General features: G+C 30.6%; 1 protein-coding gene and 1 long non-coding RNA gene across 10 annotated transcripts; both read left to right on the forward strand.

The window, feature by feature from the left end:
• The first annotated feature begins 4,997 nt into the window (after positions 1-4,997).
• On the forward strand, positions 4,998-11,294 carry LOC108463699 (UPF0481 protein At3g47200-like). Of its 9 annotated transcripts, XM_053023793.1 has the most exons (8): positions 4,998-5,110; positions 5,699-5,776; positions 6,685-6,777; positions 8,640-8,732; positions 9,178-9,222; positions 9,421-9,489; positions 9,578-10,945; positions 11,057-11,294. In XM_053023793.1, the coding sequence occupies exons 2-7, from the start codon at positions 5,699-5,701 to the stop codon at positions 10,913-10,915; spliced, it is 1,716 nt and encodes a 571-aa protein (XP_052879753.1). In that variant the 5' UTR covers positions 4,998-5,110; the 3' UTR covers positions 10,916-10,945; positions 11,057-11,294. The 9 variants fall into 9 exon arrangements, with proteins under 9 accessions (XP_052879753.1, XP_052879754.1, XP_052879755.1 ...); XM_053023794.1 differs by lacking the exon at positions 9,178-9,222; XM_053023795.1 differs by lacking the exons at positions 9,178-9,222; positions 9,421-9,489.
• Positions 11,295-12,094: 800 nt separating this feature from the next.
• On the forward strand, positions 12,095-12,649 carry LOC128286534 (uncharacterized). The gene is made up of 2 exons (XR_008277139.1): positions 12,095-12,318; positions 12,416-12,649. It is a non-coding gene; the product is annotated as an uncharacterized LOC128286534 (long non-coding RNA).
• Positions 12,650-26,429: the final 13,780 nt, after the last annotated feature.

Raw genomic sequence — 26,429 nt, forward strand, 5'->3', positions numbered from 1 at the left:
ATTTAAAATTTGTTATACTCAACATTTTCTTTTAGCATATTTAAAATTTTAATATATTTAATTTTTTTAAGTTTTTAAAATTTAAAATATATTAAAATTTATTTTCTCTTTCCTATTAAAATTATAATAAATATATTAACATTTTAAAATATATTTTAAAAATATATTGAATATATTAAAATTTTAAAATTGGTTATACTTAACATTTTTTTAATGTATTTAATTTTTTAAAATATATTAAATATATTAAAATTTTAAAATTGGTTATAGTTAACATTTTTAAATATATTAAGAAAATCTTTTTGTCTTTACCTATTAAAAATATATATTAAGTACATAAATTTATGAATGTGTACTAAAATTAAAAATTAATATATAAATTTTGTAAATGTGTACTAAAATTAAAAACTATAACTAACATGTAGAGATTAATTTCATGCAAGAAAATAGTTTTAAAAGAATAATAATAACTAAATAGATATCAGTTTCATGCAATCAAAATACGTGGAGTAAAGTAGTGCTTAGCACAAAAAAGAGAAACTAAAACGATTTTTATTTAATTCATAATTAATTTTACTATTTCGTTGATCCTCGATTAAGTATAAACCGTATTTATTCCAAAAGATATTTTAATATCTGTATAATATAAAAAATATAAATACAATATAATTAATTATTATATTATAATAACTATAAAATATAAAATAAAATAAAAATTTTAAGTAACTTACCTTTTCTTTTTTCCTCTTTTCTTTGTTCTGAAGGGGGAACCAAACCCCTTATATAACATTGGCTTTTGTTTAATTAATATTTAACTTTATGACTGGTAATATCACCGATATGATGTGATCAGTTATAATATATATTTTAATTTTAATTTAAATTTTTACTTTTTAATATATATTTTAAATAAATTCATTTTTAACAAATATTTTTTATTTTTAATTAATTCAAATTTTTTAAATAAAATATTATTTTAACTTTTAAATAGAATTTAAAAATGGTTTGAATATCTTTAAAATAATTTAAAATCATAATTTAAAATATTATAAAACAAATTAAATAATATTTAAAATATTATAAAACTAGTAATAAATTTGAAAGGTCATATATTTAAATTATTTAAATATTTTATATTATTAAAAATATATTTAATATTTAAAAAGAATATTTAAAATTTAAAAATATTTAAAATAATATATAAAATTTAGAAAAATAATTTAAAAATATATATTCAAAATTTAAAAATATATATTATAAAATATTTCAAATATATATTTTAAGTTTTAAAATTAATCATAAAAATAAATAAAATAAAATAAATAAAGATAAAAGACAAAATATAAAAAAAGTAAAAAAATAATTATACAGAGAGTAAAATTGGGGTGAGTAAATTATTTAATTAAATATAAATAATGAAGTTTATTTTGGAAAATAGAAAAAACAAAATCGAGTTAGATCAGATTATAAGGTACTTGGTCAAAAAGTTCAAGAAGCACTCGTCATTGGTCCCAATGAGAGAGAGACCGAAAATTCCCTCATGGAATATGAAGGGGCGGCAACCCTAATAAAAACACTAGCGTGTGTCGCCCACCCTACTCTTACTCTAAGTAGCAAGTTATTTTTCTATTTGAAATAAACCTTTCAAATTCAACAAAGATTCTGCATTCTCTCTCTATAAATATATGACATTGTTAGAGCTATAAACATAACTTTAAGATATTGTCATTCTACCCCAAAATAGGGAGACTTTTGTTCTTTTGGACTTAAATATTTTTTTCTGGAATAACGATTCTATCGGTTTTTATTTAATAAGAGAAATTTCTTTTTCACCTTAAAAAAATAGAAAATTATTTATGGTTCTGTGTTTTGATTTGAATAGTTCGAGTCCACACTCGAAGTTGTTCGTGGTACAAGAATAGCAAAGAAAATCGCTTGGTTGAAAGCCGAAATGATAAAAACCATCTAGCCGAAAACACAATTATGAATTCGGTCTAGGGTTTATTGCTATAAATATCACAAACCAGATTGATTTTTAAAATTTTAATTTTCCGTTGTACAAAAAAACTATTTTCGAACCAAATTTTTTCCAATAGAAAGTGCTAAAACTCTTCCCTCGTATGCTGATACCAACCTAAAATAATGACAACATCAATTGGACCACATCTTCGACCTCCATCGGCAACAACTTATTTTCTTCTCTGTTGATGTTCTCTAACCTTATAATCCACCACTTCACGAAATAGGGTGGGGTCATAAATTTGACTGTTTTCTTTAAACTCCTTATAAGTTTCTTCTCACTCCCATAAACTTCTGCTTCAACACTAGCCATAAGTTTGGCTATTTCTCTTCCCCAAAATCCTTTAATTTTAGCTTCTTAATATATCACCACTCAATTTGCTGCTACTTTTTGAAAATATTCAGAAGCACACCAGGTTGTCTTAACCTAACCTGAGCCTTGAGCTATGTACTTGTCTAGGTACAACTTTAGCAATTTGAAGTGTCCCTGGGCAAAGGGAATTATCTTTAGGTCCAAATCGTGTATTTTTCTAGTTTTTCTATAAAATTATAATATATATACACACATAATTGATGGGTGATGTCAATTCAATAAAGCACTTACGATATACTTGGTTTCTTGGAATGAAATAGTTTGTGAAGGAATTGTGTTCTATAAGAATGAAATAGAAGTGTTATGGAACACGGTGTAATAACTTTAATAATAATTTTGTTAGATGAAATGTAATAAACATGTTGCATTACTTTGTTTGATTGAGTAAAATAGTATGGCATAATGTCAAATTTAGCTCTTAACGTTTATGTCTTTTGTCAATTTGGTTATTTTTTAAAATTAAATTTGGCCCTCAATATTTTAAAAAGAGTCGAATTTGACTATCAACCTTTTGAAAAAGAGTTAAAATGATATCTTTTTAATGAGAATACTAAGTAAAATGTTAAATTTTTAAACACAACAACCTACATGACAATCTATAAGTACTCCATGCTAATTTTTTAAAATTTTTATAAACTTTTTATTTTAATTTTGATTCTTTTATCTTTATAATTTTTGAATTATTTTTTATGTGACATATCAGCAGCTCTTCAATGCCACTGGCCACCGCTGTTGAACCAAATTTTTTTTAGGTTTTTTCCTTTAAATCTTATCTTCTCAGCTTATTCTTCTTTTAAAAGAAAATTTAAAAGAACCCTGGATGTAAAAGATTATAATGAGATTTTCACCCAAAAAATTCTAGTTGCTCACTCCGTCGTTTTACTTTTTAATTTTTTTCTTTGGGTTTGTGTTATTCAACCTTCTGTTGATGATTATTTGATGTATTATTAGGAAAAAATATGAGAAATATATATGTCAGTGAAAAATAATATTTTTGGGGGCCTTTTCAAAACAGAAATTGCTTATAATTTTTAAGAAGATGAAAGTAAAGAAAGACTATGTTGGAACCCGGTGCCATTAGTAGACGATCTGAATAGACGATCCAAAGGGTGGGTGGCTGAATGGGAACTCAAGAAATAATTCTAGAATGAGGAATGGAAAATCCAACAAAGAAAATGATACAGTAGACCCATTCAATAATGGCTCCATTAAATTAAACCATTCATAGACTAGTATATAAATTCAAATAACAACAAAACTAAAGTTGTTAGCTTCTTGCTCTATTGACTCATTATTGACATTCATATACATGATAGAAATTATATATTTAATGTGAAAATATAATTAAAAATAATGTATAATAAATAAAAATTGTATGGTTTAAAATTAATAATAATAATATGTACTAAATCAAATATGACATGTGTGGGTGAAAATTTGGGCTATTTTATTAAATTGATCTAAAATAATTGATATTTACAAAAATAACTCAGGTTCAAAAATAATCATCAAAATGACTTGAAATGAATAATAGAATGAGGTTTTGGCCTTCTAATGGCCGGCACCATCTCGTATTTTGGCCCCATGATTACCTAATGATTGTGTCAGGCTTTAAAAAATTGATTTTTTTGATTTTGGCTTTCTAATGGCTAGTATCGTGATATTTTTTTTAACTCGTATTATACTGGTATAAAAAATATGAGTATTTAAAAAAATTGATATTTTTTAAATACTCGTATTTTTCGTACTTGGTGCCGGCCATTGACAGGCCAACACTAAAAAAATTTGTATTTTTTTCGTACTAGGTGCCGGCCTTTGACAGGCCAGCACCAAATTTTTTTAAATACTTGTATTTTTTATACCAGTATGATATGATTTTTTTTAAAAAAATATATTGGTACCAGCCATTGGAAGGCCAAAAAAAAAATTTTTTTAAAGCTTGACACAATCATCAGGTAATCATGGGGCCAAAATACGAGGTGATGCCGACTATTAAAAGGTCAAAATCCTATTCTACTATTCATTTTAAGTCATTTTAATAATTATTTTTGAACTTGGGTCATTTTTATGAATATTAATTTTTTTGAGTCAGTTTAGTAAAATAGTCAAAAATTTGTGTAATAATATTACAATTAACAACTCGGTATATCAAATACGAAAATCAATGTTAAGAACAGTGTAGTCAAGTTCTTGAAGAGACAATAATTGCTGAGAAAATCAATGTTAAGAACAGTGTAGTCAAATTCTTGAGAAACAACAATTGGTGGCAATCTTGAATTGATTCTCCATCACTCACTGATATTAAGGGAAAAAAAGTAATTGAGTTAAAAAAATATAAGGATTTAATTATTTTCTTTAAAAAGTTTTAAAATTTTTTTATGTATTTTAAAAATTCAATTACCTAAATGAGTGCAAAAGAAAAATAGAGACTTAATTACTTTTTTTAATTTTTGAAGATTTTTTAACCATCAAAATTTTACATATATGATAAGAATAAACATAGTAATAAATTAAAGGGTTGAGTTTTTAAAATATTACTCATATAAAAATTATAAAATTATGTAAAACTATATATATATATATATATGTACTCTTTTACTCTCACTTCATCCTCACCCCAACTTTCTCTCACATTCAATTTCCCGCCTTGTTTATTTTATTCTAGAAAACATCACAAACCCAGAAGTTCATCTCTCTATCTTTTGCCTCTCCAAAAGGGTATGATGATTTAGTATGCTTTTCTCATCCTTTTCGTAAAAAACTTATTTAACTAAAACTTCAACATCTCTGTCCCTCTCTTTTTTTGAGATAAATTTTTGGATTACTTTGGCATTAGAGGTGACGCGTAGTGGTTTTCGCATTCCTTCAAAGCCATAACTTTTAATCTTGTCTCATAAGTTAATCAATGATAAAATTTTATTTTTTCATGTTTAGTAACTTCATAAATTAATATAAAATAAAATTATATTTTGATCTCTAAAATTTTATATTTAGGTTCCAATCCTTGAGGACAAAGTTTCTATTTAATTTTTAAAAGTTTTAGCTTAATTTACATTGATATTACTAATAGTGTAGAAGGATATGAATTTAAACATGCTAAAGTACGTTCCGATTATAAATAGTTTTTTTTATTCTTTTTCTTGACAAGAAATGGAAAAAAATTGAAAACATTTGGACCTGGTTTCATTTTGGTTGGTAGTAAATTGGGTTAATTCAATTTTCTGTTTCAAAGTTAAAATTATATATATTTAACTTTTATTACTTTGATTATAAATATTGATATAAATTAGTTGAGAAATGGAACAGATGTGGTCAATTTCGCCTGAGATGACGCCTTGGCATTCTATTACTGAAATTGAGCATGGACATTCCTCCTCCCAAGAGGTATTTCAAACATTGTTGCGTGAGTTTGAACTAAATGTATAAGAAAGAAAAAGAAGTTTGATCCTCCCAACAAAAAGTAAGTTGATTAAATTTCAAAGATTGATGATGAAATTGGTCCAAAGAAAAAGACTAAAGTGATAAAATGGATAAATATTAGGGATTAAATTTGTCATTATAGTAATTTAAAATAATCTAAGCTGAAATTTAGAGGAAAATTATTAATTGAGTTATATAAGCAGTTTAATTTTTTAAAAAAATCATTGATTGAGTTTTAATTTGTTGACATTAACATTATTGTTAGTATAAGAGGATGTAGATTTGAGTGTGTTCAAACCCGTTTTATTTTCCTTTTAAGAGTTGAGAGAGATTATGGATAATTTCAAATATTATATCAAAATTAATATAAAATTTATTTTCTACTGTTTCTCCATTTTTTAAATTTTCAATAACCATTAAATTTTAGTTAAATAACCTACATATTATTTTTGAAATGAGTGGGTTGAAATCTTATATGTATGGAGTTATGATTTATAAAATTTTATTTCTACCTAACTTTTTTTAAAATAGATTTTATATTTTTGTTGATTAAGTTTTGGTTTATTTTGTATCGATATTATTGTTAATGTAGAAAAAATTAGATTTGAACGTGCCAATATGCTGAAGCACATTTTTCCTCTTATTGGGTTAGGAAGAAATTATAAATAATTTTATAAAAAGATGATGTTTTTAAAATGTTTTTTGGTTTTTTTTCTTGACAACAAATCAAAAAAATTGAAAACCATTTTGACCTATAATGGTTGGGTCTAAATTGGGTTAGTTTGATTTTCTGTTTCAAAGTTAAAATTTTATGTTTAGTTTTAATTATTTTTAAAATTTTTTATTATAAATATTAAATAATTGGTTGACAGTTGGAACAGATGAGATCAAGCCTGCCTTTGCATTGCCCTTCGCCTTATATTGAGGAAGGTGATGTTAAGCATGGAATTTCCTCCTCCCAAGAGGTAATTCAAGCACTGCTATACATTTGTTTTTTTAATGCATTGCGTAAATAAAAGAAGCAAAAGGCTTAGTTAATAAAAGAAACAATATGCTGTGGGTTGAAAAATAATGAAGTAAAAAGGAGGGAGAGAGCTATGTATTACACTAGTGAGAGTGTAAGTGTTAAATGAATGAGTGCAATTTCTTAAGATTAAAAGTTTTTAAATTGAAATTGTTGTTCAAATGATATTAATATATAAATTTTCAAGCAATTTCAATAAATAAGTTCAACTAAATCTTTTATTTTAGTATAGATAGACACCAAGGTTAACCTCGGCAAACTTGGGGTGGAGGACTGAAAAGTTTACCATATCATGTGTGAGCTTGAAATATTTGATATATAAAATATTTAATACTAAATATATAGATATATAAAAAGAAAAAGAAATTGTTTGATTACAACTTTTAAGAAATAGTATTTTGATTAAAACTAATTCATACCACTTTCATAATTATTATTTTTGTATCTATTCACTATTTTCATTACTTTTTACTCTCACTTCATCCTCGACCCCAACTTTCTCTTTCATTCATTTTCTTTCCTTTTTTTATTTTATCATCTTTCTTCATCTCGTTCTTCAATCTTATCTTTTTCTAGAAAACATCACAAACCCAACTGTTCATCTCTCTCAATTTTTTTTCTCTCTATAGGATAGGATGGTTTAGTATGTTTTCCCCTTCACTTGATTATCCTTTTCTTAAAAAAAAAAAATTGAAAATCTACATCATCAAAAATTTCTTTAACTAAAACCTCAGGATCTCGGTATCCCTCTCTTATTTTTACATGCTTGTGTTTTTAGGAGTGTGTTGATTTTTTAGTTATATATATTATTTTTGGGTGAAGTATGTTCTGTGGCAATCAACTCCCCCTTATTTCCTTCCTCCTTTTTTGTTCTGAGTTTTACATTTGTTTTTGGTAAGGGTAAAAAGGTATAAAATTTTCTTTTCGCTTGGTCTCCTAAAAAAGCTTTTTTGGTATAAAATTTTGAAGGAAGATGGTCAAAAGTGATCCAAAAGAAAGAGCTAAAGTCGTGAAATGAGTAAATGTTATGGGTTAAATTTGTCAGTATATCAATTTAAAATAATCTAAATTAATGTTTATTGAGAAATAAAATATTAATTGAGATATATGAGCAGTTTAATTTTTTTTAAAAAATAAAATTTGTGAATTGAGTTTTAATTTAGTTCGCATCAGTATTATTATTAGTGGAAGAGAATATAGGTTTAAGCATGTCTAAATGCATTTTATTCTTCTATTTAAGAGTTAAAAAATTATGAGTATTTGTAAATATTGTATCAAAATTAATATAAAAATATTTTTTAAGTTTTCAATAACTATTAAATTTTAGTTAAATAACTTTTTTTTCACCTGCAAAATGAGTGTGTTGTAATCTTATATCTGTATGGAGTTGTGTTTTATAAAAGAAATATTTCTACTTAATTCTTTTTTAAAAATAGATTTTATATTTTGTTGATTGATTCTTGGCTTAATTTGCATCGATATTATTTTTAATGTAGGAAGATGTAGTCCAGTATATACAAATATGTTTTTCCTCTTATTTAAAGATTAGGATGAGATTATAGATAATTTTATAATATATATATATATATATATATATATAATATTTTGAAATGTTTTTTTATTCTTTTCTTGACAACAAATCCAAATAATTGAAATCTATTTGGACCTATAATGGTTGGTTTTATTTTGGTTGGGAAAATTGGGTTAGTTTGATTTTCTCTTTGAAAGTTAAAAAAAAATTGAATTACTTATTTAAAATTGTTATTATAAAATTTTATATAAATTAGTTGAGAATTGGAACAGATTGGAAGAAGCTCGCCTGAGATGACTCCTTCGCATTTTGATATTGAGAAAGGGTGTGCTGAATTTGAGCATGGGCTTTCCTCCTTCCAAGAGGTATCTCAAACACTACTATGCACTTGTTTTTTTTTTGTGCATTGCGTAAATAAAAGAAGCAAAAGCCTTACTTAATGAAGGGGGAGCTATGTATTACACTAGTGAGAGTGTGTAGTTTTTAAATGAAAGAGTGCAATTCCTCAACATTAAAAGTTTTTAAATTAAAATTGTTGTTAAAATGATATTAATTTATAAATTTTAAATAATTTTAATGCTTAATTAATTTGTGACATCAAATTTAACTTTTATATTAGTATAGGTAGATAGATACTAAGATTAACCTCGCAAAGTTGGGGTGGAGGACTAAAACACTTAGTTTGTACTTGAAATAGTTGATATATAAAATATCTAATACTAAATATATAGATATAGATATAGATATATAAGAGAAAAAGAAATTGTTTGATCAAAACTCTAAGAAATAATATCTCATGCTTTTGTGCAGAGAATGACTTCAGACAATAGTGACTTGCCTACAACTGTAAAAGAGGTATTTGAAAAAGTATTATATTAAGGTTAATCTTCACAAAGTTAAGGTGGACTGAAAAGCTGATCATATCGAGTGTGAGCTTGAAATAGTTGATATATAAAATATCTAATACTAAATATATAGATATAGATATATAAGAAAGAAAAAGAAATTGTTTGATCAAAACACTATGAAATAATATCTCATGCTTTTGTGCAGAGAATGACTTCAGACAATAGCGACTCGGCTACAACACTAACAGTTGTATTTGAAGTTAAAATAGAAGTGGTATTTGAAAAAGTGTCCTATTGCTTTTTCATTGAGTAAATTAAATGTAGGTAGCTAAGGCCTTAATATAATTGTTTGATGTTAACAGGAAAGTTTTAAAATTTTCAAAGTACCTCGTCGTTTACGTGAAGTAAATAAAAAAGCCTACGAACCAAATGTGATTTCAGTTGGCCCCTATCACTACGGTAACCCATATTTGGCAAGGATGGAAGATTTCAAAAAGTGCCAGTTTGAGAAGTTTGTTGAGAAATCCCACCTTGGTCTCAACCAATTTCGAGAGGCAATGAAACACTTGAAAGGAAAAACTCGCAAATGCTATGAACGACCTCTTCCTCGTGTCCTTGAAGATGATGCAAATTTTGTAGACATGATGGTGTACGATGGTTGCTTTGTTGTACGTCTAATCCTGAAGGGTTATCTAGATGATTTTAGTGAACTGGGACGACATATTTATGATGAGATGCTCCAGGATTTATTATTTCTAGAAAACCAGCTTCCTTTCTTTGTCCTTTTGAAGTTGTATAGCATGATAAACCCAAATCCTGGACCTAGAGGACATTTTAATGTCTTGGCTACATCTGCTCTTGAATTTTTCGGCAAAAATTCCTTCTCCTTACCCATAAATACTACTAGTACCAGGCATCTTCTACACTTGGTACATTCTACTTTCCAACCTTCAGAAATCCGAGAAAAAGTAGTAAAAGAAGTGCCATGCTGCGTTCCAAAAAATACTAGTATCAAGCGCCTTCTACGCTTGGTACGTACTACTTTCCACCCTTCAGAGACCCAAGCAGAAGTAGAAAAAGAAGAAGAGAAACTCCAAAGCTCACGGAACTCGATGCCTAGCGCAACAGAGCTGGAAGATGCAGGAATCCATTTATTAAGTGTCCCTAATCCAGAAATGCAAAACCAGGAGAAATGGAAAGAGTGCATGTTTGGTATAACGTTTGACAATGGCACCAAAGAACTCAAGATTCCAACCTTACAAGTCGACGATTTCACAGAGCGTTTGTTTCGAAATTATATGGCCTACGAACAATTCTTCCCATGGGATTTGCCAACTTACTTTGTTGATTATGTGGTATTCATAGATGGTCTCATCAACACAAGCAAGGATGTGGAGCTACTCCGTAAAAGTGGAATTATTGATAATTTGCTAGGAAACGATGAAGCAGTTACCCAAATGTTTAACAAATTGTGTGACTTCATTTCATACAACGACAAAGGCTTTTACTATAAGGACATAGCTAGTCAAATGAACGAGCATTGCAAGAGAAAACGGAACATATGGAAGGCAAAATTGAAGAAAGATTATTTTAACACTCCCTGGTCACCCATATCATTTCTTGCTGCACTTATCTTGCTCCTGCTTACTGTACTACAAACTATATTTTCGCTTCTTTCTTATTATCACCAGAGGCAGTAAGACTACCGAAGACAAAGTGTATGATATCATGTAAGTATAGGCTGCTAGACCTAACAGTTGATGTTATTCTCATCTTCATGTATACCTATAATCCTTTTGGTTTTGTTAATCATGGATTCATTTTGTATGTATACTTCACAGGTCGTTGTCGCCTTTTTTTGGTGCTTTCGACTGTTGATCAGGGGGTTGACTTCCGCCATATGGGAGTTTTTAATTTCAAGCAACATTTGGTGACTATGCTTTAAAGGTGTTATCTTGTTTCTAATGTAATTTCTAGACTTACATAGTAGTGAATTTGTGGATTTCTCTTTTCATGTCATTTAATTTGAACTGTCTAATAATTATCGGAATTCTAAATAAATAATGATTAGAGATCTTATCATTTGTGTATATATGTGGAAATCATGAATATAGAATATAAAAATGTGTTTAAAATAACATATGAAATATAAATAATAAAACATATATATAATTTGAAACTAATTAATAATAATACATTAAATATATATAATGTTTACTCTAAAATAATTTGAGCTTTTTAATCAATCAGCTAAACTACCAGTCATTGTCAAAATTTGCCACCTAAGTGCAAAATTTAGTGAACAAAAATTTGTAAAAAAAAAAAATTCATACCCGACCTCCATCGCCAACAGCCAGTTTTCTTTTCTGTTGATGTTTTGCAACCTTATAATCCACCACTTCACGAAATAGAGTCGGGTCAAGCACACAATTCTCACTCCCACATAAACGACTGCTTGTACACTAGCCATTAGTTTGGCTATTCCCCTTCCTGAAAATCATTCTGTTTTACTAGCAGCTTCTCTTAAGATATCATTACTCAGTCCCTTGATTTCAATTTGCTGCAGCTAATTTTTAAAATAATTGTTAGAATTAAATGACCCAAATTTTTATTTAAATAAAATACAGTGGTAAAATAAAATAAAAGTAAAATCTATATAGAACTACATTTCTTTTATTTTATTTTAGAATAAGGTTTTTTAAACCTTATTAAACTCCATCTATTTTATATTGATTAGAATAAGGTGTTTCAATCTTACTAGAATATGGCTTTACAAGCCTATAAATAGACATAGTCTATTCCTAAAATACCCCTAGGTGTTGAATGAAGTTTTGTGGATGTGATATGCATACATATGATGTTCTGCTTAGGTTGCATATGGGGCGGGAATTATGGTACGAAGGAAGTATATGAGGATCGCATGGTTGCCTGACAATCGTGGATCCACCGACAGCTTTTAAAGCCCAATATGTAATGAAGGTAGTTTCGAAACCGGGCTACCATTGGTGTGAGGGATAGGTGGGTCGATATTTATATCCCCACATATTGTGACGGGGGACGGAGCTTGTGTGTAGCGGATGGATAATTTGGATGGGATTGCATTGTATGTTGGATGATTTCTCTTTGAATGCTTGTTTTTCATCGAGGGTTGTATACACTGAGTTTGAGAAAACTTACCCCTTCTTTTATTTTAATTTCAGGTGATGCTCAGTAGAAGTTTCGATGTTTAGAGGGACTCTGGGTGGCCGGCTAGTAAGATAATTTGGACTTGGTTTATTTTTAAGTATTTAAGTTGTTATTTCTTTTGGAGTGTGTTCAGATCAGATTGTAATAAGGTTTTCATTATGTTTCTATAACTTGAATTATTATTATTATTTTCATTGTAATTATGAGAAGTTGAACATGGATTTCTTAATTATAGTATGTTTTCTACATTTTCGCAACTAAGTTTTAAAAAAAAAAACAAATTGTAATAGCCTAAATTTTTTATGATCTCGATTTTATTCCAGTTGGTTTATAATGTATGTTTTGGGCTTCGAGGGCCCAATAGAGAGACGTTATGATTATTTCAAAATATGAATAATAAATGACTCAAAATTATCTGAAAAATGTTCAGTAAACTCCGGTAATGCCTCGTACCCTATTCCGGCAATGAATACGGGTAGGGGGTGTTACATTTGTTGGTATCAGAGCTACGGTTTAGTCGGTTCTCGGACCGAACGTAGCATATGTGAAGTCTAGAAATACATGTCATTATACAACCTGTGATAGTGTGATATCTCTCGACTTTGATAAGAATTCTTTTACTAATAGATAGATATGCCCCCAACCGAGCTAGTTTCGACAGTGATGAAAGTGATATTTGAGTGTTTGAAAAAAAAAAGAAAGGAAAAAAAAGAAAAAAGAGAGAGGGGGAATTGCCTATGATAAGTAAAGATTTATAAAAGTATGAAATAAATGTTTGTAATAAATATATTAATGATAAAAGTCATGTGATGTGTACATATATAAAAGCCAAAATCTAAGGCTTTATGACCTCTACCCCCTCATAAGTATAGTTTTATATAGAGAAATTTACCAGATTTATATTGATAAAGTTTATAAGTGTGAAATTGAAGAGTTCAGTGGCTAAATGATTAATAACGCAAATAGAACTAAGAATAGGTTAGTTAGTAAAGATGATTATAATTGAGATACCAGATCATCTATTTTGAAGATTATTCAGAATATGCAATATTACTGTTAAGAAAGAAGTTATTCATGATGAATCGATTTATTCAAGTATGGTATTCACAAAACGAAATTTCTGGGAAATTTCTGGAAAATTTCTGGAAAATTAGTTCCTTTAGTGAACTGAATAATTTGATATTATTGATTGCTTTAGTAGTTAGTGGAGTAGTAATGAAATCATAAAAGTATTTGAAAGCAGTTGTTATAATTGAATATGATGCAGGATTACTTCTGGGTATTTTACATGTTCTACTATTTTCAGAAATATTAGTGAATGTTCATTTTCATATGTGACTCTTATTTACATGGAAAGGTTGTTTGATTATGATATTAGAAGGGATTATTAAAAGTATTAATAAACTATGATCAGTACTGTTCTATCCTTCTCTAGTATTCTAATCGATTATGTTTGAGAGGACACTTGATGGAAACATTCATATGATATTACTTTCTACTTCTATTGGGTCGAAGCTCTGAATTGCAAATATGATTTATTCGTGAAAGATATTCATTGACTAAAGATGAAAGTTCTGTTGATCAAAGCATCACTTCTAGTTCAGCCTAAATCAGGTAAGAAAGTTGTGATTTACATTGATATACCATTGAGTGGGTAAACTGTGTTTTGATGCACTAAGACAAAGTAATGGTCTATACTTTTAAACAATTAAAAATTGTATGAAAAGAATTACTTGATATATTATTTAGAAGTGGCAGTTAATGTTTCAGCCTTCAAAACTGGTGATACTATTTGTTAGTAAAAATAAAATAAATAAATAAATAAATAAATTTTGAATCTCTCCATCGAAGGAATTTTCGAGGACGAAAATTTTAAAAGGGGGGAGAGTTGTAATAGCCTAAATTTCAACGATGTCGAAAATAGTGGTTCGAGACCACCAAATCCGACAAATGAACTCGTAGATTATATTATTTAATATTTACGAGCCAAATGTAGTTTTTAAAAGATTTTTGGAATAGTAAATTGTGTTTTATAAAGATTTATTTGGTCAAGAAATTGAGAAAAAGAGGTATCGAGATCTTGATGTTATAAACCGAACCAAAAATATTTTTATAAATATTTACGGAATGTCAATAAGGTAGTATTAAAATTTCGTTAGAAAATTTTGACGTTTGGGTGGTCAATTAAATAAAAAGGATTAAATTGGAAAATGTGTAAAATTTGCTAAAAGGATTAAATAGCTCAATTGTCAAATGAGGAAGGACCTAAAGTGAAAATAAGCCCAAAGGAGATATTTTGGGCGGCAATAGCTGAGAAAAATCAGGAAATGGGTGAAATAAGGGCAAAATTGGAAAATTGCCAAAATTAGCTAAATAAAAATGGGACTAAATTGGAATATCTAGAATTCTCTTCATTTCTCTTCATATTCATCAGCTGAAAAACAGCCACGGAAGGGGTTTAAACTGGTTTTCATGCTCTAGCTTCATGTAAGTTTAATTCTTGCTTTCTCCTTGAAATTTCTATGTTTTTGGAATTTTACAATTGGGTCCAACTTACTATTTCATTAGTTTTTGATTCCATGGCTAATTTTTAAAGTTTTTATGGATGAGTGCTGAAATAATATGATGAATAATCATAGAATTGAAGCTTTAATTTTGGTATATGATGATTTTATCAAGTAAAATTGATGGAAATTCATTTTAGGACCTAATTAAGAAAGAGTTTGGAATTAATGTCTAATGCTAAAGTTCTGAGTTTTAGGGGTTATGAAGAAGTTTAAAATGATAGAATAAAGTATTAATTGAGAAAAATTAGCTCAATTTAGGGGTTAATTGAGCAAGGACTGAATTGTATAAACTGTGAAATTTGGGGCAAAATGGAAATCAACATTTTTCACTAAAACTGTTTTGGACAGCAGCAGTAGTGTAACTTTGAAAAATCACCAAAAATTGTATAAATTGAATTAGAGGATGAATAAAATATGAAATTAAAGCTTATTGAGTCTAGTTTATTATAAAAGAAACAATGTAAGCAATAGAATTGTGAATCATGAGATATAATAAATTTTATGAGACAAGGTCAGAATGATTTTGGGTTCCCCTATTTTGACTTTGAACAATCATAAAAAATTGGATAAAAATAATTAGGGGCTTAAATTTATATGTTTAGAATCCTTAATGAGCTATTTTCCATAGAAACAAACGAAAACATCATTTGAATCTTGTACGAGGATATAATTAATTTTTAGTAAAGAAGAGTCGGAACTGTTAGACAGCAGGACAGGGGTAACTTCAAAGAATAAACTGTACTTATTGGCTAAACCAAAAATTCTGAAAATTTTATGGTAAGAAGATATATGAGTCTAGTTTCAGGGAAAATTATCAGATCTTAATTTTGAGTTATATAGCTCCAGATATAAATAATTTAGTGACTACGACATAGATGGACAGCTTGAATATTTATAAAAGTAAATAACAAAGATTATAGATAATGTTACTTACAAGTATGTTATATACATTAAGGGGTTTTATGGAAGAGGTGGAGAACTTTTTTCATTGAGAGTTCGCGATGAAGAACTTGTTCATTGAGAATTCGTGTCAAGGTGGAGATTATTAGAATTAAATGATCCGAATCCTTATTTAAATAAAATACAGTGGTAAAATAAAATAAAAGCAAAATCCATATAGAACTACACTTCTTTTATTTTATTTTAGAATAAGGTTTTAAACCTTATTAAACTCCATCTATTTTATATTGATTAGAATAAGGTATTTCAATCTTACTAGAATATGGCTTTACAAGCCTATAAATAGACATAGTCTATTCCTCTTATAATTAAATTCGAATTTGACATAGTGAATTTTCTTCTCCTCTGCTGGTGGTTTTTTCCCGAAAGGGTTTCCACGTAAAAATCTATGTGTTCTTTATTTTATTTTATTTTTCACAATTATTCTGCAGCACACTAGGTTTTCTCGAGCCAGCCTGAGCTATGTACTTGACTACTTATCTAGGTACAGATTTAGCAGTTTGAAACGTTCATCTTCCCTAGGTAAAGGGAATTCCAATACTTCATCAATACGATCGGCCATAGCAGAATCAAGATCAGCAGGACAGGTTGTAGCAAGAGCGAGGACTATATCCTTGGACTAGTCACCAGTGCGAAAAAAGAAGGGCATTCAATGCACTTCTCCGAGCTTTACTAATGTAGGTTTTGTTCCCTCTGCAAAAATAGTTCGGCCAACAAAATCAATGGAGCTAGTAACATTTTCATCCTTTACTTTGGCGTACAACAATTATAGTTGTGGAAATTCTGCATTTTATTTTATTTTATTTTGTAATTGTTAACGTAGAACACTCTTCCGAGTAAACAATCATGAAGGAAAATTGTTTAAATGAGCATAAAGGAATTTGTATTTTTATCATACAAAATATATTGGTAAGTTATATGCAAACTGAAACTCTTTGAGAGATTGCAATTAGAGGAAGAACTACATATTAACAAGTTTGTTGATGCCTGATCTACAAAGGAAAAGCTCACCATAACATCCTGAATCAAATCATGCATGTATATATTGTCCCAAAAAGAATATGATTCACTACTAGGAACTAAATGGTGTCACTTGCGCAAAAATGCATCCGCTCCATCAATGAATAACAACAAGCCCCTCTTGGACTTCTTTGTCTAGTCAAATAAATAGTGTATCTTCGTAGCAGCCTGTGGTCCCATTGGAGCAACATCTAACCCCTGAACGTGAATATAAAAATATTAGAGAATGAAAAGAAATGAACAAAAAGAATTTCAGATTTCAAACACTTATCATGAACTATTTTAATGGTGCATCAAAACAAATGAAATAAATTTGTATAGTTTAATTTCTCATGTAGACAACAATGAGAACTAGTAAGATAGAAATAGCATGTCATTAGGAAAATTTCTATGTAAGCAAGTGATGATGACACTATTATACAAATGAAAGTGGCATTATGGTGCAAGTGATAACAACACATCTGTGCAAATAATAGTGACACTCTGGTGCAAATTTTATCGACATTTCCTTATATTCTATAGGTTCTATTAAGTCTACAAATGGGCAATAGATTTTCAAGGTAATTGAACTCAATAACAACATTGGTAAGTAGCTTATAAACTTGTTAATTTGATATTTTATATGGCTATTACTGAAATTAAATCATGTATGATGGTATTGGTTCATAAGTGTTAAATGTATTTATATAGGTAATTATTTGATTTAAATTAAAGTTTAATTCTTGATATGCTTACTAAGCTCTTGTGAGTTTAACGCATTTTCTTTTCAAACGCATAAGTGAAAACTCGTTTTGAAGCTTTGAAGTGAAGGTAGATTTTTACTCATCTCATCACAAAACAAGTTTGGAAGACAGTATGAATTTAAATTTGTGGTTATAACTTTTGGCATGTGCTTGGAAAAAATATCAAGTATGTTTATGGATTAATTCAATGGAAGCATAGGTGATTTTGACTCTCTTTGTAAATTTTGTAATTGGATATGTTTGATTTGGTATTAAATTGAAATAGGTGACGTTTAAGATTGGAAATTGGAATATTTGGATGATTTATTGCTTGAAATGGTTGACATATACCATACGAATGTTATAATAGGAAGTGAAATGCTGAAGTCACTGTGAGTTCAAATTAGTGAATGACGCAGCAATGTGGTACTCTCATGAAGTCGCGATGAGTTTATGTCAGTGAGTGACGTAGCAATGTGGAATCAATGAAGTTGCAACGAGCACTGAGAAGTTTGGAACATTACAATCTAGTCCCTGAATAACCTTCTATCACCTTGGGAGCTTTTGTAAGCTCGAATAAGTTCTTAAATCACATTTTAATTGCATTATGAGCTTAATGACTTGAGTATGAAGTTTTAATTGATATGGAATTACTGGAATTGTTCCAACAACGAATATGATATCTTCGTACCTTAACCTGACGATCGGGTCTAGTAAATGGCGTTACAGGCACCACCTTAACTTTTTCACTATCATCAGCTAATCATAAGATTTAAAAAAGAAAATTTAGTGGTGTCGTCGAACACATTGACATCACCAATTTGAAATTTTAAAAAATGGGTGTTGTATAAACAAAAAAAAAAGTGACGCAATGGTGTCACCTGATAGTGTCACTTTAGCAAATGAATTGAAATTGGGTTACATATATATTTTAGGGGATAATTTCTTCATAAACTCTTGCTTATTATTTTCTGTCGAAACCATTCTTAATTTTGAAAAACGGTACCGACTTCGAAATGAAATATGGAGTCGCCACTAACCTTTTTTGAGGTGTGATTGGAACAACCTTGTAAAATACTTTATTTTCAAAAACTCAATTTTGGCCTACGAAGTTCAGGAAAGCGGGTTCAGGATTCGTTACGTACGAGGAAGGATTAGCATCCTCGTAACGCCCAAAATTGGTACCAGATTGATTAACTAATGTCCTACTATCTAAAATTTGAAAAGTTTCAAAATACAATCCCTTTTAAAGAACGTTTAAATAACTCGAGTTGGAATTTAAGATTCACTTTTTCCGAAGGAATAAAATACCACATCCAGTACATTAGGATACGACATTTTAAGCCTTTAAAAACTGAGATCATCTCATGATTTCCAAAACATGCAATTAAAAGGATATTTAGTTATTTGGTCAAATAGAAAACCGAAACTCAGCACATTAGGGCACGATTTTCTAAATTTCCAAACACGAAATATTGCCTTGTTTGAAAAACTCTTGAATAAAATGCAATAATTAAATGAAATACATTTTTTATTTAAGGCGATGATTTGTTAATAAAAGCCATTACACTAATAAAATATAGAATACAAATGCTAAATGATAATTCACGGAAATTGCACAACATGCTAACTTTCAATGCTAATATAAACGATTAAGAGAAAATGTAATAACATAACTAATATCTCAAATAGTAAAAAACAATGTCAAGGCTAACATAAAAATGATAAAATATTGAAATTTCAATAAAAAATAAAGTAAATAACGGTTCAAAAAATATTTATATATATATACATAAAATAAAAGCTAAGAAATAAAATGAGACTTTACATAAAGGAAATCAAATATATATAAAATAAAGTATGTAAAATTAATGATATATAAAAATAGATAATTAACAAAACAACTTAAAAATATGGTGAAGTTTACAATGGATAATATATATATATATATATATATATATATATATATATATATATATGATAAAACATTAAAAACTTGAGTAAATAGCAAAGCAATTTTAAAAAAATGAATAATGTGATAAATTTTAAAAGAATAATATATACACATATGTGATAATATAAAGTAAATAACATATATTTAAAATAAATAATAACCGTAAATAAATAATAGAACGCTATAAAATAAAGAATACAACAAATTTTAAATTACAATTTAAAAAATATTAAAATTATATAATATACATAAGAGATAATATTTAATGAATCAAATAATATATAATAACAAAAAGAACAAAATAATTTTAAATAAACAATACATAAAATATCAAAATAAAAAATAAATAACAAATATATATAAAAAATTAAAATCCAACAAACTAGGGATTAAATCAGAAGAAAAATAAAATCAGAAAAAAAAGAAATATGCGTAATTTAATGCGCGTAAAAGCGCGGGAATCAATTGGGAAATTAATCCCTGCTCCCAAAACGCAACGTTTAAGCATGGATCGAAATGAAATATACGCGAAAATTACGGGGTGAAATTAAAAAGGAAACGAATGCATAGGATTTAATTAAAAACAAGTGAAAATGCAGAAGGGCTTATTGGGCAACTAGCCCTTCAAAGCAAAAAGCGCAGATCTTGGCCAGGGTCGGGTCGAAAATCGGGTCATACACCAAACGGCGTCGTTTTGGCATATGGGATCAAGGACTAAAACGGCGTCGTTTTTGAACGTCTATAAAAGCTAATAATTTTTTTAAAATCTTCATTTTGCACCTCTTAGAGAAAAACAAAATTGAGAGCCCTCTGCTCTCTCCTCCCTCCGATGGTCAGACCTCTTCGAGGATTTGCCCTACCGCTACTATGGCCAGCGACTAGTGTCGCGAAAAATGGGTTTTCAAACCCTGCCTTTGAGCGGCTTGGAAGGTCGAGCAATCGACACCCAAAGGGCCGAGAGGAGATGGCCCTCAATCCCTTCCCTTTTCGTGTCTGACCTCGACGACTGAGAAGGGCTCTCCGACATCACGGCCGTGGGGAACCAGGTGAGCCTCTTCCTCCTTCCTTCCCTTTTCTGCTAATATTGACTCTTTTTTTATTGATATATTCTTCTCTATTTTTTATTGTTATGTATGCCTCCGTTCCTTTTTTTTTTTACATTTTATTCTATTCAGCTTTATAGCCGAAAAAATACAAATAAAATAGGAAGAAAAATACAAATTTCCTTGCTGTAATTTTACTGTTTATTGTTGCTTTCTGTTGCTTATTAATCCTTGCTGTTATTCAATCTTCTCGCAAGTTCGGCCTTGTATGGAGATTGCAGACGTGGCCATGACGAGGCTGTGCGGCTGAAGCTCCTAGTGTTTAGGGTTTGCTGGAAATCAGTTTTGGGTTTGGGCCACTCGGACCTGTGTAATGGGTTGAGTTGGACTTTAAATAATAATTTTTATTTTCTTGTATGGTTATCGGCCCCAACAGATTGGGCCTGTTACATTTTCATTTTAAGGTACCTTTATTTTTTAAAATAACCACTTTAGTCCCTCTATTTTTACAATTTATAAATGCAATTATCAGATACTATCTGTTAGAATTAAGTGACCTAAATTCTTATTTAAATAAAATACGATGGAAAATAAAATAAAAATAAAATCCATATAGAACTAGACTTCTTTTATTTTATTTTAGAATAAGGTTTTTTAAACCTTATTAAACTTCATCTATTTTATATTGATTAGGATAAGGTGTTTAATCCTACTAGAATATGGCTTTACAAGCCTATAAATAGACATAGTCTATTCCTCTTGTATTGATTCAATTTTTGACATAATGAATTTTTGTAACGCCCCAATTTTCGGGAATCCTGTGAATGTTTGTAACACCCCGAACCGAGACCGTCGCCGGAGTCGAACACGAGGTGTTAACAGACTTCAAACCACTTATTGAAAAGTTCCAGACAAGCTGCCAATCTGTGTACTAGTCGCTTCAAAAATCATAACTTGAGTTTTAGAACTCGAAAATCAGTTTTGTAATTTTTTTCTGGAACTAGACTCACATTTCCGTCTACAGATTTTTTCTAGAATTTTGGTTGGGCCAATTGGTACAGTTTATTAGTTAAAGTCACCCGTGTTACAGGGGCCGACTACATTGACCTTCGCGCGTTACAACTCAAATAACTCCTGTGCAGGACTTCAATACTGGTACCGTTTGTTTCTATAGAAACTAGACTCAAAGAGGAATTCATACATATATGGTATGACTCCTAATTATTTCTGGTTAATTTATAATGAATTTTCAAAGTCCGAGCAGGGAATCCAGAAACCGTTCTGGCCCCGTTCCACTAAAACCCAAATATCTCTCAACATACAACTCATATAACCGTTTCGTTTCCTCCGTATGAAAATAGACTCATCAAGGTTCATTTACATAATTTATTCACTATTTAATTCTATTCCTACTATTTTTAGTGATTTTTCACATCCACGTCACTGTTGCTGCCAGCATCATATTCTAGGATAGACTTTCTCTAACACATAGTCTCTATGATTCAACCACCCTTTTTCATATATGGTCCAAAATATAAGCATGATGACCCATTCTAATGGCTGGTCATTGCCAAACACTTCCATGCCTCTTAATGAGCATATACATACCAAATAATTATAACATTATGCTCAAAACATTCATAAGCCATTTTCGCATGGCTAGGCAATATTTTACATACCGAGTTCAAACAAAACATAATAGCCTATACATGCGAAATGTTTTCTTAAACCATCTAAGAAGAAGATACCAAAAAGTCGCTAGGCGGTGTGATGACTTCGATGACAGTCCGAGCACGCAAAATGGATCAAGAACCTAAATAAACAACAAATAAGCACACCAAATGAGTACATAACTCGATGAAGTTGTAAGCACTACTCTACCATCAACAATAACAATCATAAGTGAATAATCAATTAATACAAAATAGATGTTTCCAGCCATATCAAACTATACTGCAATTTCTAAGATTTTTGGTTCGATCTCATGCCCAATCCTTCAACCAAATCAAGCGACAAGTCAGCCCAATCGATTTGAATCCGTTTCCTCAAGTTGGAACAACAATGCACTAGATAATTTTATGCGTACACCGTACAATCCCAATTCGATATTTAGTTAGTAACTCAATCACTTACCTCGTTCATGCACAATTTATTTCCACAACCGAATGTGACTATAGCAAATCGCACACATAGTGCTATAGCAAATCGCACACATAGTGCCATAGTAAATCGCACACATAGTGCCATAGTAAATCGCACACATAGTGCCATAGTGAATCGCACACATAGTGCCATAGTGAATCGCACACATAGTGCCATAGTAAATCGCACACATAGTGCCATAGTGAATCGCACACATAGTGCCATAGTAAATCGCACACATAGTGCCATAGTAAATCGCACACATAGTGCCATAGTGAATCGCACACATTGTGCCTTATGTCAATTCATCATGGTAAAGCAACTTACTAAATTCAATTTGTACATATAATCATAATAATAAATAGGAGAATCACTCGAAAAATATCTATCAAGGAGTTCTCACAACAAGTGCTTAGGACTTACCTTGTGTTGAGTATAACGGTTTCGACCCGGCTACTCGATGTCCTTGGCTTTGCCCTTGCTTGTTTCTCCTTCTTTAACTTCTCGGGCTTAATAGATAAATAAACTAGTTTAATCATCTTGCTATACATTTATAGTTCAATTACACATGCATATGTATATTTGTATATTCGCAACCATCCTCACTTATTACCCATTTGGTCAACAATCTAAGCCAAGATAAGGCTTCAATATGGTTGCCTCTAACCGAATACATGCACACCAATCTACTTCCTTTGGCCGAATATGCATGTCTATGTGGAGGCAAATTTTACACCTTATACTACACAAAAAACAGCATACATTTTCCTAATTAACGCATCACATATTGTAGTTCTATACACATCTCTCATTTATTTCATAACAAAACAACATCACAAGCATATAGACACCTCAAAATAGTATACATGTCATACCAATTCATCATGTGCAAACATATATTCATGTAGGTGCAATGGCGAATTCTCAAGTGGCTTATATCCAAATATACACACATATCCAAAGCTTAAATCTTACTCACCATACAACATGCATGAATCATATTTATGGGTACAACATGGCGAATACCACAACACCATACCGTTTCAATTTGGTCATGGTTAAACAAAGAACTTAGTATCTCATTCAAAAATGCTAAAAGAAAATCTAAGAACCCTCAATCTACCATCACATGAATCATTATCAAGCTTGATATTTAGCATGCAATGGCATTAACACCATAACAACTTTGGCCAAATACCATTTCCATGGCATAACAAAGATTTGAGCCATGGCTAACATGCACATCAAGTTAGCAACCAAGACATGCATGAAACCCTAACACAACCTCATACATACCTTAATCTTGATGCAAACTTAGCCAAATCTCCTTCTAGATCTCTTCCAAACCAAGCATGAAGCAAAAATCCTCCCCTTTTCCTTAGTATTTTCGGCCAAGAAGTGAAAAATGGATGAGCAAAATTTTCTTTTCTTTCCTTAGGACATTCGGCCAAGAGCAATGGTGAAAGATGAACACTTTTTTTTCCTTTTTTTTCATACTCTTATTTTATTATTTCTAACATGCACCACTAGCAAAACATGTTTGAAACATGTTTTCTTTTGCCCATATTCATCACCATGGCCGGCCACTATAGTCAAATTTGGGAATTTGACATGCAAGGACAACATTTCCTAGTGTGCATCAATAGGCCACTTCCACATTTGCCTATCTCAATTCTAAATTTTCTCACACAAGTCCTTTCTAGTGAAATTCACCTTTATAACACTAAATCAATCATCAAAAATGTCATACATGAATACTCACATATTATAGGCATCGAAATAAATTTTAAATTATTGTTATGCCTCGGTTTTGTGGTCCCGAAACCACATTCCGGCTAGGGTCTATTTTGGGTGTCACAACCCCCCTCTTAAGGAATTTTCGTCCCGAAAATCTTACCGTAAATAGGTTTGGATATCGTTCTTTCATAGAGTTCTCGGTCTCCCAAGTAGCTTCTTCTATCCGTGCTTGAGCCATAACACTTTCACTAGCGAAACCCGCTTGTTTCGCAACTCTTTCACTTCTCGCGATAGGATACGAATCGGTTCTTCCTCATAACTCATATTAGCTTGAATTTCAATTTCTGATGGACTAATCACGTGCGATGGATCGGATCTATAGCGTCGAAGCATCGAAACGTGAAAGACATCGTGAACCTTTTTGAGTTCAGGGGGCAAAATCAAGCGATATGCCACTGGACCGACTCGCTCGATATCTCATATGGTCCAATGAACCTCGGGCTCAACTTGCCCTTACGGTAGAACACGAGTATCTTTTTCCAAGGCGATACCTTGAGAAACACTTTATCACCCACGATACCGATATCCTTACGCCTCAGATCCGCGTCACGACTTACGGCGATCGGAGGCTATCTTTGACTTTCACGGATTACCTTCACTTTCTGTTCAGCATCCCTAATCAAATCCACCCCGAAAATCTTGCTTTCACCGAGCTCAGTCCAAAACAATGGCGTACGGCATTTACGACCGTACAAGGCCTCGTAGGGTGCCATCTTAATACTTGATTGAAATTTGTTGTTGTGGCGAATTCAATCAACGGCGAGATACCGTTCCCATGAACCACTAAACTCGAGGACGCAACATCTTAACATATCCTCAAGTATCTGAATTATCCGCTCGGATTGACCATCGGTTTGGGGGTGAAAAGCGGTCTTTGAAATGCAACTTGGTACCCAAAGCTTCTTGCAACTTTTTCCAAAATCGCGAGGTAAATCTCGGATCTCTATCTGACACGATAGAAATAGGCACCCCGTGTAATCTCACAATCTGAGCAACGTACAATTCCGCTAATTTGTCCATTGAAAAATCCGTACGTACGGGGACAAAGTGGGCCGACTTAGTTAGTTTATCGACAACGACCCAAATCGCATCCTTCTTACTCACTGACAATGGCAGTCCGGATACAAAGTCCATTGTGACTCGATCCCATTTCCATTCGGGTATCATGATCGGCTGAAGTAATCCCGATGGCACTTGATGTTCCGCTTTCACTTGTTGACATATCAGACACCTTGAAACAAATTCAGAAATGTCTCGTTTCATACCGGGCCACCAAAATTGGCGTTTCAGGTCATTGTACATTTTAGTACTACCCGGGTGGATTGACATTCGACTACAATGGGCTTCATTTAGAATTATCGAAATAAGTTCCGAATTCTTTGGAACACACAGACGACTTCTAAACCTTAAACAATCGTCATCATCAATTTGAAACTCTGATTCCTTGCTCAGAACACACTCAGCCCGTTTTGCAAGCAACTCCTCATCAACTTTACGAGCTTCCGAATTTGATGAGCCAACAATGGTTTGGCCTTCAATTGGCTACTAACACATTGTCGGGTAGAATAGACAAGTGTACATTCATCGTCGTAAAAGCAAGCAGTGATTTCGACTTAAGGCATCCGCAACCACATTGGCCTTTCCGGGTGATAATCAATAACGAGTTCATAATCTTTTAACAACTCGAGCCATCGTCTTTGTCGCAGATTTAAGTCTCTTTGAGTCATCAAATATTTGAGACTTTTGTGATCCGAATACACATGGCACTTCTCACCAAATAAGTAATGTCGCCATATCTTTAAAGCGAATACGATGGCGACCAA

Source organism: Gossypium arboreum, chromosome 13, assembly GCF_025698485.1.
Source record: "Gossypium arboreum isolate Shixiya-1 chromosome 13, ASM2569848v2, whole genome shotgun sequence".
Classification (NCBI taxonomy): Eukaryota; Viridiplantae; Streptophyta; class Magnoliopsida; order Malvales; family Malvaceae; genus Gossypium; species Gossypium arboreum.

Excerpts from the sequence above, each read along its gene's own strand:
- LOC108463699 (XM_053023793.1), top strand. The coding sequence starts at position 5,699 with ATGTGGTCAATTTCGCCTGAGATGACGCCTTGGCATTCTATTACTGAA. Across the intron at positions 5,777-6,684 it reads GACATTCCTCCTCCCAAGAG|TTGGAACAGATGAGATCAAG; the intron begins GTATTTCAAACA and ends ATTGGTTGACAG. Across the intron at positions 9,490-9,577 it reads TTGAAGTTAAAATAGAAGTG|GAAAGTTTTAAAATTTTCAA; the intron begins GTATTTGAAAAA and ends TGATGTTAACAG.